The 14,399-nt window shown below is 37.6% G+C and overlaps 1 protein-coding gene across 1 annotated transcript in view; it reads left to right on the top strand.

The window, feature by feature from the left end:
• The first annotated feature begins 574 nt into the window (after positions 1 to 574).
• LOC141540770 (heparan sulfate glucosamine 3-O-sulfotransferase 3B1-like) overlaps positions 575 to 14,399 on the top strand; it is a 35,531-nt gene continuing 21,706 nt past the window's right edge. The window contains 3 exon segments of the mRNA XM_074264739.1: positions 575 to 688; positions 1,226 to 1,448; positions 3,862 to 3,970. Coding sequence (XP_074120840.1) covers positions 575 to 688; positions 1,226 to 1,448; positions 3,862 to 3,970 — 446 coding nt within the window.

Here is a 14,399-nt window from a genome sequence, read left to right as displayed (position 1 = left end):
TTGAGGGAAAGAATGGAAATGGTAAAGGTAAGGGATTGGCACACAGGGCATTGGTCACTGAAATTTGACTAATCTTATGTTACCTAAGACGTTGCAGTGATTCATGAGCAGGGGCACCAAAGAGGAGATTCATTTGAGACAAGGGGAAACTGCTTTTCGGAAGAGGAAGTGAGATGGCCTGGAGAAAAGGAATCTGTAAGTATGAAGGAAATGATGGTGCTAATTCTGGCATTTCTGCCTCCAATGCCTCCACCTTCCCTTACCCCAGAAGAGAAGCAGGAAATCCAAAGCCTTGGCACTCAGGAGGATAAAAAGGGGCACTGGTTCTTCTCTGACGGCAGAGAGGTACTGACCACAGCAGGTATGAGACATGCACTCCAACATTTACATCAGGGCAGTCATTGGGGTGTCCAAGACTTCTGTGATGCAGTGCTAAGTTGGTGGCTGGCTTGTACACAATAGCAGGCAACTGGTCAGCAGGTGTCCTGTTTGTAAGAGGATGAATAGGTCGGCCCAATGATAAGTCCAAAGTGGAGGAAGGTCCTCTGGTATCAGGCCTTTCCAAAGCACACAGATGGACTTTACTGAGCTGCTGTCAGTAGGGCGTCTCAAATACCTGTTGGCCGTAGTGGACCATCTGACCTTATGGGTGGAGGCCTTTCCCCTGGCCCGGACAACTGCCTCGGCAGTAGTATAAGTACTCCTTGAGCATGTCATTCCAGAGTATGGGAACAGATAGATTCGGACCAAGGCAACTGTTTCACAGCTAAGATCCTCCAATCTGTGGCCCAAGCTCTAGAAATATCATGGGACTTACACATCCCATGGCATCTACCCTCATCAGGTTAGATGGATAAGGAAATTAAACAGCAACTGACTAAATTGGCATTAAAGACACAATTGCCCTGGACCAAGTGCCTTCCCCTTGCCTTATTAAGAATTAGAACAAAACCCCGAAGGGATGTGGGATTATCACCTTATGAATTATTGTATCCCTTATCCAAAAGGGATTCAAAATTCGTCGTTGGATCCAATATTTAAGACCAAGGATTTGTTTTTAAGGAAATGTGTTCTGTCTTTACTGCAACATCTGAAAACTTTATAACTAAAAGGGCTTATTGCTCAGACTCCTCTCTTAGGATTCATGATGCATAAGTTCTAGCTTACAAACTGGGTCCTGTTTCAGACATGGAAGCTGACCCTGATCTGCGAAGGACTGTTCTAGATCCTCTTGACATCAATACAGCAGTCCTACACAGGAAAGAGGGTAGACTCAGCATACCAGAATAAAAGGACCGGTGGACACTCCGAGGGTGTGGACTTCCCAAATGAATCCAGAGAACAAGCTGAGACAAACACTAAAAAGGAACTGATGAACTGTGCATGTGAAATCTTGATAGTGGTATTGATCTGGGGTACCTTGTTGGGGCATTGCCTAAATCAAACAGGTACAGCACATGGATGGGAGAGAGTAAGTGCAAATGGACTTTTATTTGTCAACTAGAGAGGATAGATATCATAAATTGTGGTGAACATAGAAAAGATGGAGCAAGTTAAATATTGTTTGTAATGATGGGTCAGTGCTTAATTGTGTCTACTAGCATTCATTAGGGGTTAATGAGGGATGTTTGAAGGAATTTAGTTGAAGCCTATTTGTCAAACACCCCATAATCTATTCAAACTGGTAATGCTAATAAGTGGGGATTCAAGGAATATGGATTGGAGACATGGGCCCAAGATGGTAGTAGTGGATATCGGACACCAATATACATATTAAATAGATTATTAATTCAACTGCAAGCCATCTTAGAAGTAACAACTAACCAAATTGCTCAGGCCCTTTATCTATTAGCTGATCAAGTCACCCAGACAAGAGAAGTGGTTTTATAACGTAGATTAGTTTTAGATTATCTATTAGCAGAGGAAGGAAGGGTCTGTGAGAAACAACCTGTCCACTTGTTATGTGCAAATTGATGACAACGGACAAGTAGTAAAAGAAATTACTAAGGGCATTCACAGGATAGTTCATGTGCCTGTACAAGTTTGGAAATCTCCTTTCACAAATAGCTGGTGGTCTTGGTTTGATGGTAGCTGGTGGAAACAGCTCTTATGGTATGGACTTATTGCAATCAGGGGTATTACTCTGTTCCCACTATGGTTACCCTGTATAATTACATTGGTAACAAGAATAGTTCAAAGATCACTGTCAAGAATCTTTCATACAGAGGATGCCATTAAAATGACAGAAAAAGGGATGGGAGGCAGTAAGTAGCAGGGGATGATCTAGATGAGGAGATTAACAAGCAATGTGTAGAGATGTTAATCGAATTTGATCACAATGTTAGTTCTTCATGAGGAGATATATATATATATATATATATATATATATACACACATATATATTTATGAAGAACAGGGGGGATTGTGTGGGAAAAAGGTGAAGAGCTTACAAATTCAGCACATATTGATCAGGGACTGTTATCTAAAGCCTTAAGGGCTTAGTTGAGGAAGCATGAGATTCTAGATAAGGCTTAGACTATATTCTATTGTTCAAAGAAGAACACTGGTGGGAAAGTTATACTTCTACAGCATTCTACTGAGCAAATAGGGGAATAAAGACTATGTGATCAATCACACCATATAGGGGGTGGGATTTGAGGGAGTTCTTTGTCTGAAATGTATAAAAATTGTAAAAACTCTCAATGGAATGACTCTCCTACTGTGGGTATCTTTGCTGTCCTTTCGGACCCACAGACCAGGACAGGTCCGCTTCTTGAGATTTTAATAAATTTTTTCTGTATATCATTTGGAGTGACTCCTGAGTAGTCAGTTTGGGTAGGTGCAAGTGTCCTGAACAATACTGAGATAAAATGGTACTCACAAACACCAAACAGTTAATGAGAAGAAGCTTACACTGCCCTTGTACAGCATTTAGTCTCTATAATCCTCATACAATTAAAACTTGCAAGCTACTTAAAGTTCCCTCTTCTAAACAGTTTTAATATAATTGCCCTGAATAACTTGTTTCCTGGTCCCCTTTTTAAAATTATGCCTCAGCCTTAGAAATAATAATTCCAGCAGACAATAGGTCCAGCAGATATTCTATGATGGGAATCCTTTGTTCCTTTGCATTTTGTATGATTATTTCTCCCATTTTGTCAGGAAACTTCCTTTCCCTTCCATTCTTATGAATGTCAATTTTCCACAAGAGCTCTTGATGAGATCTAGATAAGGGGTAACTAAATGAAATTAGGGTTAATTGAGGTCTAGTGGCAGGTTCGGGGTACAGGGAGTCAAATACATCTCCCCTGTACCCCCTTTGGATTTGGTGCAAGGATACAGAGTTAAATGAGATCTAGTGGTGGTGCAAGAGTCCCCTGTAAAGGAATTTACAGGACCGAAAACCTAGATTGATAAAAGAGGTTTATTATGGGATTTGGAAGTAAGGTTAAGTTCTGGTTAGTAAAAGGTGTTAGGTAAAGAGAGAGGTACACCAGAAGTTCCGGTGGACAAAGAGTCTGTGGTGCAAAGCATAGTGCTAGCGTGTTTCAACCCTCTGCAAAGAGATGATTCCAGCTTGGCTCTTTTATAAGGAGAGATTTAGCTAACGGGGCCTATGCATGGAGACCCAGGTTGGCTCTTGGCTGAGTTTCAGCGAGGGCTAGAATTTGCTAGGTGGAGGGTTGGGAAACCAGAACAGATCATTAGAATAGGGGCTGGGAGAGCCCATATATCTCCTATTGGAATTCAAAAGGATGCTTTTGATCAGGATTTGTGAATCAAAGGTCCTAGCTTCCTCAGCTATAAGGGGCTGGGAATCAGCAATCTGAAAGGATGAGTCTTGGGAGCTTGTTCTAGCAGGGGAGCGCAGCTACTTGTATACCCTTGACCGAAGAACGGTACGCCTCTATCGGGGAAGGTCGTCCTCTTCAACCGAGCGCGCAGCTTCGGGAGGGACACACATGGAGCGGTGAGGGAGGAAGGGGACACCCGCCTAGCCAGCCAGATCAGCCGAATCAACCCTGGCGATCAATGGGGTGACAGATGTCGCAGCCAGATGAAAGGATGAGTCTTAAAGGGACTACAATCCACATCACTCTGATTCCTCTTCTTCTGTGGCAAGACAAGTGGTCTCTCTAAGCACCAAATACATATAGATTATGCTTACTGAAAAGTCTCCATCTCCAATTATAGATATCTCTCTTTCTACAGCAATATTCTTCCATAGGACTCCCTTATCACTGAAACAATATTTCCTCCTCTTATTTCACAATTTTAATTTCTCTTTTTCTTTTTTTCCCATAGTCCTTCTTCATTCTAAGAAATTATAAGAACTAATTTTCCTTTATTGTTTGATTTTATTAAAGTGTGATGATATTATGTCCTCTTTCTTATTCTTTCCTTTTCTCCTTTGATAAAGTTGTATAAATTTAGTCCCCTAATAAACATTGATTCATCTGTAGGTAGATTGTTGTAACTTTTAAATCCATGATATTTCAGGTTTAGTTGTCCACTATTTCTTCTATTTGACTTCTATTTTCACTCTTGTTTCCTTGTATATTTTCAGAAATAATGATCTCCTTATTGTTCTATTGCTGATATTGTCCTTGGTTGCTATATTTTCTTTACTTTTTGTAATGTTTATTTTCTTATACTTCTTTGTGGTGTTTGAGAAGCAAATAATTTGTTCAAGATTTATGTACATTCTTTTCTCATTTTCCCTCACCAAAAAAAAAATCAATACTGATTTCTCTATTAGAAGTATGTTCCATGCTTTCACTCTATATATTCTATACACTCATATGTATATATCACGTCTATATATAAAAGTACTATATTTGTATATATTCTGTATTATGTTTGTATAAATATTGCTTTTCCCTAGCAAACTTCTTGAGAATGAGAACTGTTTTAGTTTTGTCTTTGTATCCTCAGCACTTAGCACCATTTCAAAGATATAGTAGTCCTTGGATATAAATTTTCAATATGAATCTAATAGAAAAATTCATTGAGCAAGTACTATTATGTGTTAATGTAGTATACTAGACACTGAATGGGAATGATACTGAATGGGACTGATTGGATGAAGTATTTCTCAGTATTGTCACATGATCCCTATTTCCAAAATGGGACCTTGGGGAGGTCATATGCTCTCTGGAGGAATGAACTTTGAATCTGGAGATGCAAGAAGTTGCAGGAAGTGATGTGACCTGTGGGAGACAGCTAGCATTGGTGACCATTGGTCAAAGATGGTTATATCCTTTTAGTCTATCCAATAAGAAGGCTTAAATCTTTTGCTATTAAACCCTGGACAAGCAGAAAGTTGGCCAGGTTCCAGGAGCACATGGCCAGAGTTGGGATGGCTCCCAGCTATGTCTGGGCCTCTCACTGCAGGGATTAAATAAATGCTTTCTCTTTGTACCTGATGATGTCTCTGATTAGTTAATTGGGAAGGGGTCTTGCACCCCACCTGTCCCACACAATTTATGGGGTCTTGGCCCAGAATCTGGCCTCCCAGAGAGATGGCTGATGAATCCCTGCTCCCTACCTTGGTAGGCACCAGGTTAGGTTCTCTGACGGACCTTCAGATCAGACTTTTAGCCTCCCTCTCTGTGAAGATCAGACTCTTAGCCTCCCTCTCTGTGAAGAATGGGCCTAGGAGAGACACTCTGATACAAACAGAAGGCACACAAGTCTTCGAAGATGAAGTTGGGATGTGAGAGAGCCAGGTAACTAATGCATACATGATCCTAGAGGCACTATCTGTTAATGTGCCCTTGAACTATCTTTGTGGGCCCTGGGATCATCAAGCCTTGGATGATCCAGATTAAGGAGTTCTGTTAACAGCACAGGTTAGGGGCATTCTATAGTTGGCTATGAAGGTAGGCAACTCCTTCTGATCCTGGGGGGAGGAGGGGTCAGCTGTGCATTTGCTGGAGACCAGGGGTGAGATCGGATGCTCTAAGAGGGGGCAGTCCAACTCAAATCTTCAGAGCAAAAAGGAAAAAAAAAAAAAAAGTACACTTGGGTATTCTGTTGTATGTGGGAAAATAGGGAAGAGATCATCTCTTTCATGTAATTTTTATCTGGGTGTGTCTTTGTGCAGAATGTCTTTGTCATGTTTGTTCCAACTCTAGCCAAAATTGGAGTTTTAGGAAAATCCATCAGGAATAATGGTTAGGGATTTTAGCAGTTGGTCATTTCAGAATTCCAAAGCAATTCAATTAAACTGGGGAAGGTCGGGAAGAGAGGATGAAGATGATAGTTTCTTTCTTTTCCTTCCCTTGTTTCCTGACTGCAGCAGGGCCCACATGGGGCCAGAGGGAGAGAAAGAAACTATGCGATTTAGTGAAATTTATTATTTGAAATATGATAGCAAAAGCAGTTTTACATGTTGAACTTAGATATGAAGGATAAGCTGAAGCTTTGGTTAATGATAATTACTGTAGGAGATAAAACCTGTTGAGACTGCAGCTGATATTTATTTGGGGTTTTAAATTCAGGTATGACTGGATAGATCAAACTAGTGCTCCAACATCTGAAAGGAATATGCCACAAGCTATTCAGAAGAAGCTGTTACAGGTGGATGATAAAATTTGGGAATGAATTAGATCTTGGTATCTTGCTGAAGGTAGGATCCTTTTGACTCAATTTCCCAGTGGTCTTCTTTTGAATGAGTACCCACCTGATTGTTCCTAATCTGGTTTAAAGTGGAATGGTTTAAAAAAAAAAAAAAAAAAAAAAAAAAGGATAGTTACCTGAAGTAAAACCACCTTAAGTAAATCATGTCCCTGATTTTTCCTCTTACAGCAAATGTCTGTGGTCAGTGGAAGATATAAAACAAGATACAAGTATATAGATATTTTAATTTGCAGCCCAGCCCTGGAGGACTTTCTGGTTGCTGCTATTATATCTTTTTTTTTTTTTTTTTTTTTTAACTCTTTTATTTACTGGGGCTAGAGTTTCTTTATCTAAAGGCTCACTTGCCCAAGTACTTGAGGCCACTCCCACTTTGCCTGCTTTCTCTCAAAGAACAAAACGCAAATCTCATCATGCCCTGATTAGATGAAGGCTTTTTTTTTAGGACCCTAAAAGTTAAACTCTGCCTAGAGTCTTTTACACTATATTGTGTAAACTATATATATGTTGATGAAAGGCAGGGCTAGGTCCTTGGGATATCTAGAACCCCAATCTTAGACCCCTGATTCAAAGATCTATACTGTCTTCAAATGCGTTTTTCTTATTTTGCATGATCATGGGAGGGGGGGACTATATGGAAAGATAATTTTTGACACCCAAATAATTCCCCATTAATATGCAGAGAAAATGATTACTGCCAGCTATCCATGGATTTAGAGAAGTTTTTGTTGTTAAATGAAGGGGAATTCACTCCAGGTGAAGGGAAGTAGGCTTACAGATCAGCTACCCATACTACTGATTGTTTGTCCCAGACCTTGGCAACTTTAATTCCCTGACTCCTGCATTCCTTCATATAGCTCCCAGGCAAGTAAATTCTGAAAAGGACTTGCACATGTGCCCCTTGCAGGGATTTCAAACTGTTTTGTTTTGTTAACACCTGTACTAATTGGATAAAAACCTTCCTTTGTAAGGCTCTAGGGTTTTTTGTGGGAAAGATCACACTCACTGAAGGGCACATGTTCTACCCATTGCACCTACTCCTTTGAGGAAAAAAAAAAGCAAGAATTTGGGAAAAGCATTCTTTGGTATCTATCCTAGGAAAGCTGTTTGGATGAGAGGTATTTTTGATAGCCTCATCCTTTCCCTACCCCCAGCCTTCTTCTGTGTGGGTTTCCTGGTTACTGTCCTTAGTAACCTTTATATTAATAACCTCTATATTAACTCTACCTTTATTTATTCTTTCTCTTTTACTCATATTTAGTCCTTGCATTTTAATATACTTGTGAGAGTTACTTCTTCCAAACTCTGCACCATGAAATTCCAACTACTTGGTCATCCTGAAAATCACTGAGACCTGATTCTGCTACTATTTACAACTCATCTACCCTTTTCAGTCCGGACCCCACTGGGTAGAGTCAGCTATAGACCCCTGGTCAGCTCCAGAAGATGAGACCTTCATCCCTTTGTCCCAAATGAATCTGGGTCTGGGCTGCTTGAGGTGGGATGTATATACTGGGGTGAGAAATCTTCAAACTGATAAAAAAAAAAGGGGGGGGGGACTGAATGGGACTGATTGGATGAAGTACTTCTCAGTATTGTCACATGATCCCTGTTTCCAGAATGGGACCTTGGGGAGGTCATTTGCTCTCTGGAGAAATGAACTTTGAACCTAGAGATGCAAGAAGTTGCAGGAAGTGATGTGACCTGTGAGAGGCAGCTAGCATTGGTGACCATTAGTCAAGAATGATTATATCCTTTTAGTCTATCCAATGAGAAGGCTCGAGTCATTTGCTTTTAAACACTGGACAAGCAGAAAGTTGGCCAGGTTCCAGGAGCACATGGCGGGAATTGAGATGGCTCTCAAGTGTGTCTAGGTCTCTCACTGCAGGGATTAAATATATGCTTTCTCTTTGTACCTCATGATGTCTCTGATTAGTTCATTGGGAAGGGGGTCTTGCACCCTACCTGTCTCACACAATACTAAATTAAATATGATGACTAAGACAGGGTTCTCTATTCCAACAGTATGAATTATGTTTTATTCAGCAAAGAGCTAAGAGTTTCTTATTGCCATGGAAGTTCTCCAAATATACACAGATAGTATACTAATTGCAGTGATTCTGGAAACTACAAAATTTTCTCAATATAATTCTTATTTGAAAGAGATCAAATATTTTCCTAAGGGGAAAAATTCAGGGAAGGGGGGGAGTGAGAATGAAGATGAAATAGACATACTGTCTAAACATGCAATTTGAATAGGAAACACATTGAGTTATTTGATGAAATTCTAATCTAATTGAATGGTACCTTGGAGAGGGCCTGAAGAAAAACAATGAATTGGCCCCAGAATGGATTAGAAGAAGGAAGCTTGACTGAATCAAATAGAAGGCAAATTTCAGTAGTTCAAATAGTCAAATGGTTTCATTGTCCAAAAATCTCATCTTTTAAAAATGAATATTCTCTTAGTAATGCTATATGATGGCAAATGATAGAATGTTATGATCTCAGAAGAATTAAAATTAAGGTGATCTAGAAAGCAATAGAAAAATTGATTTTTAAGAAGACTATTAGATAGTAACTATATATGACTTTCATGAGAATTATGTCATAAGAAATGCCAGAGATATGTGTGACCAGAAAAAAGATGACTTTTTCATTTAGTGAGAATAAGGAATAAAAGATAACCTGAGTGTTGCATTGGTATTCAACATGCACATACACAGAGATACCACTTAAAAACATTGTGCAGGTCCTTTAAGAAGGGATAATGGAAAAACATGAATACGAATCATATAAGATTTTTTAAAGTGAAAAGATTTTCATTTTTGCATCTCTTTGGAGAATATCTGAATAATATCAGGATTCATTTACTAAACTAAGAAATTAATCTTTAATAAGGAGACAAAACTTATACAAGAATAGTGAGTTCTTAAAGAGAGCTAAATGCACATTTCTTCATGATCACACTGAAGGGAAGTATTGAGTGGTTGCCACTAACTGAATGAACAAGATACTAAACAACAAAAGTTAAGACTTCATGATGAAATTTTCTCATGCTTAGCTGTTGAAGTTCAACATTTCTCTTTTCAGAATGCAAAATTCAAAATTAGGGGTCAGGCATTTATTTCATCTATACCCAAGAAATCCAAATGGAAAAGCATTTATTGTATTTGAATCAGAAGATGAAATAAAATTGGCACTGAAAAACAAAACAAAACAGAAACTATGGGATACTGATATGTTAAAGTTTTCAAGTCAAATAATGTTAAAATGGATTGGGTGTTTAAGCATACTAGTCTATGTGCATCTTTTTTTTTCTTTTTTTAAAATTTTCAGTAGTATTTTATTTTTCCAAATACACATAAAGTCGTTTTTAACTTTTTTTTTTTGTTTGTTTTGTTTTTGCTGAAGCAATTGGAGTTAAGTGATTTGCCCAGGATCACACAGCTAGGAAGTGTTAAGTGTCTGAGACTAGATTTGAACTCAGGTTCTCCTGACTTCAGGGCTGGTGCTCTATCCATTGCATCACCTGTTTACCCCTAATATTCATTTTTGTAAGACTTTGTGTTCCAAATTTTCCTTCCCCCCCCCCACCATCTACAAGATAGCAAATAATCTGATATAGGTTAAACAGTTCAGTTTTTAAAAACATAATTCCAAATTTGTCATAGTTGTGTAAGAAAAATCAAACCTAAAAGGGAAAAAAAATACATAAACAAAAAAAAAATTCCAAAATAGGTAAAAATACTATTCTTTAATCCATAGTCATTCCCTGTAGATCCTTCTCTGGATGCAAATGTCATTTTCCATCTCAAGTCTATTACAACTCCTTGGTAAACTGCATTGTTGAACCAAGTCCATCAGTACTGAGCATGACATAATTTTATTGTGATTGTGTACAATGTTCTCTTGGTTCTGCATGCTTCACTCAGCTTCAGTCTAAGTCTGAAATTAGTCTGCTCATCATTTCTTTTAAAATAATAATATACCCCCATATTCATATACCATAACTTATTCCTCAATTGATGGACATCCACATTTCCAATTGCTTGTTGCTACAAAAAGGGCTGCTACATTTTCACATATGTTGGTCCTTTCCCCTTCTTTAAGATCTCTTTGGGATGCAGATCCAGTAGTGATACTGCTGGATCAAAAGATATACATGATTTTATAGCCCTTTGGGCATAGTTCCAAATTGCTCTCCAGAATGGTTGGATCATTTCAGGATTCCACCAACAATGCATTAATGTCCTGGTTTGTTTACTTCCTCTCCAAATTTTATCATTATCTTTTCCTGTCATTTTAGCCAACATGAGAATGTGAATTTTTCTCAAGTTGTCTTAATTTATATTTCTCTAATCAATGGTGACTTAGTGCATTTTTTCATATGACTTGAAATGGCTTAATTTCTTCATCTGAAAAATTATCTCTTCATATATTTTGACCATTTAGCAATTGGGTAATGACCTATATTTAGGTCATTCTTATAAATTTGGCTCAGTTCTCTATATATTTTATAAATGAGGCCTTTATCAGAAACATTGGCTATAAAACATTTTTTTCCAGCTTTCTACTTCACATCTAATCTTGGCTGCATTGGTTTTGGTTGTGCAAACCCCTTTTAATTAAAAGTAATCAAAATTCTTCACTTTGTATTTGATAATGTTTTATAGTTCCTCTTTGGCCATAATTTCCTCCCTTCTCCATAGATCTGACAGGAAGATTATCCCTTGCTCTTTCTAATTCTAAATCATGAACCCATTTTAACCTTTATAGGGTATGAAATCTTAGTCAATGCCTTAGTCCTACCATACTATCTTCCAATTTTCCCAGTATTTTTTGTCATAATAGTGAGTGCTTAGTCCAGAAGTTGGAGTCTTTTTTTTTTGCTGAAGCAATTGGAGTTAAGTGACTTCAGAGCCAGTGCTCTATCCACTGTACCATCTAGCTGCCCCAATATTTTTTTTGGCTGAGGCAATTGGGGTTAAGTTATTTGCCCAGGGTCACACAGCCAGGAAGTGTTAAGTGTCTGAGGCCAGATTTGAACTTGGGTCCACTGACTTCAGGGCTGTTGCTTTATCTGTCTTTGGGTTTTTCAAACACTAGATTACTATAGCCATCAACTACTGTGTCATATGTATCTAACCTATTCCACTGATCCACTACTCTATTACTTAGTCAGTACCAAATGGTTTTGTTAACCACCACTTTATAACTTTGTACATCTTAAGGAAGAAATTGCTGGTTTTTTTTTTTTTAGATTTGGAAAATCATGCTAAATGGAGTAACTCCCCTTCCAGGGAGAGAATATGGTGCCTATGATGGAAGATTAGAGGCTGTGATATTACAAGATAGTTAATGTTAAATGGGGCTTTTGTTCAAATAGATTTAGAAGAGACTTCAATTTTTATTTTTCAGGAATGTCTGTCTGATTATAAATATGAAGATGGTGAGTCTGCTTTCCATAGTGTAACAGACCATTGTGTTCACATGAGAGGATTATTTTACAGAGCTATTGAAAATGATATTTGCAATTTTATCTTACCACTCAACCATGTGCAAGTACACACTGAAATTGGACCCTATGGCAGAGTGACTGGTGAAGTAGATGTTGAATTTGCCACACTTGAAGTTGCTGTGGCAGCAAAGTCAAAAGGCAAAATAAATATTCAGCACAGATATATAGAATGCTTCTTGAATTCTACAATAGGAACAAGCTATGTTACTTATGATTTGTTAACATGGTCCAGCTAACAATTGGGTTGTATTTATAGAAAGGATCTCACCGTTAAAGGCATCATGAACAGATATGACTAAGATTTACAGAAAACGCCAGTGCTTTTCAATTAAATATTGCATAGAGAGCCAAAGAGTAGTGAATAGCAGATACTGCAGTAGTGGGAATGAATGAAATGGGAGAGAAATGTAACATGTCCAATATGAATATGAATTCCCCAAATAGATGGGGAATGCAATCCTGAAAAAAAACCCAAATGAAATTTAACAGTTTTGCAATTCAACTTTGTGATTTATCCTTATTGTCAATGAAATCAATATTATTTTGAAATTTTCACTTTCAGTATTTTTGAACACAGCAAAAGTAGGATGTCATAACCAAATTGCATAAAGATTTAACTTAGACAATTTCAGCTTTTCTCAAGATAATTATGTCATAGGAGTGTACTTAAGTGTTATGGGCCAGAACCTGAAACAAGGTACTAATGCTTATGTACTTACCTTTCATACCTTTAAAGGTTCATAAAGTTCATACCTTTAAAGGAGTTCACACATTAGACTTCACATCTTTAGAGAGCATATATAAGGAGGAGTTCACAAGCCCACTACAAGACAAGCTTATTCTTGGACTTACAGGAGATTCACAATTCAGAAGCCCACAAGCCCACTCTCTGGGAGGAGGAGTCAAGATTCATTCCAACTTTCACCTTTGTGCTGGCTGGAGACATTGGGAGGGTGAGAGGCTAAAGCTGGCTGGAGGCTGAAGGAAAAACCTTTGGATTCAGAGACATTCAGAGAGAGCTCTAGGAACCAAGGAGAGAGATAGGCCTCTAAGAAAGCTAACCAGGCCCAGGAAAAGAGACAAGACTGAAGGAAGAAATAAAGGATCTGGACTTTTAACTCTTGGCTTCATTTAAAATTATTGAACTGAACTGAAACTAAAGCTGCCTCCAGTAGCTCACCAAGAAACCTGCTCCCAGAGGACATTATAATTTAGAGAACATTACACTTAAGCAGCAAGCATACTTAAAGCAGTTTCAATTATATTAAATATTGCTCTTCTACCATATTATATGCAACACTGAGATGCATGGTGGGAGACATGCTATTTTTATAAACAGCTCTAAGAATTTGATTTTTGTTTGGTAAATAATGAATTTAATGAATAAGGAATTTAAAGTGAAACTTCCTAAGATTCAAGAAATGGAGATGGCTGATGATCCACAGAAATACACAGGACAATAAAGGGAAGGCAATTTAATTTAATTCAACAAAAATACATTAAGGACCTAGATGTGAAAGGCTCAGGGCTAGGTACTGAGAATGCAAAGATAAAAAATAATCCTGTTCATGTCCTCAAGGAGTTTGTAGTTTAGTAGAAGAATAAAATATATAGAAAAACATGGATATATTTTTTTTCCTCTTTTACTTTCTGTAATTCTTTCTGTCTCTTTTGTCTTTGGTCATAAATTCTTTCTTTATCCATAAATCTAACAGATAAAATATCCATTCTCCTTTAATCAAATTCCCATTTTGATTATATGTTGTTACACTTATGGTGTGAGTGTTAGTATAAGCCTAGTTTCTGCCAAACTGCTTTTAGTTTTCTCAACAATTTTTGTGAAATAGCAAGATTTTGCCCCAAATTTTGGATCTTTGGGTTTATCAAATATTAGATTACTATGATCATTTACTAATGTATCATGAATTTAATCTATTCGACTTATCCACAACTTTTTTTAGTCAGCACCAGATTCTTTGACTACTTTATAATATAATTTGAAATCTAGTGTTACTAGGCCATTCACATTTTTTTCTTTAATGATTCTTTTGATATTCTTGATCTTTTATTCTTCCAGATTAATTTTGTTATTATTTTTTCCTAGCTCTTTCAAATAACTCTTTGATAGTTTAATTGGCATCATACTGAATTAGTAAATTAATATAAAGAGTTGTTATTTTGGTTTTGTTTTTTATTATTGTTTTTATTGGGGGAAGGAGGAGGTTAAGTAACTTGTCCAGGG

This window comes from Sminthopsis crassicaudata, chromosome 4 (assembly GCF_048593235.1).
Source record: "Sminthopsis crassicaudata isolate SCR6 chromosome 4, ASM4859323v1, whole genome shotgun sequence".
NCBI lineage: Eukaryota > Metazoa > Chordata > Mammalia > Dasyuromorphia > Dasyuridae > Sminthopsis > Sminthopsis crassicaudata.
This window is presented reverse-complemented; position numbering and strand designations above follow the sequence as displayed.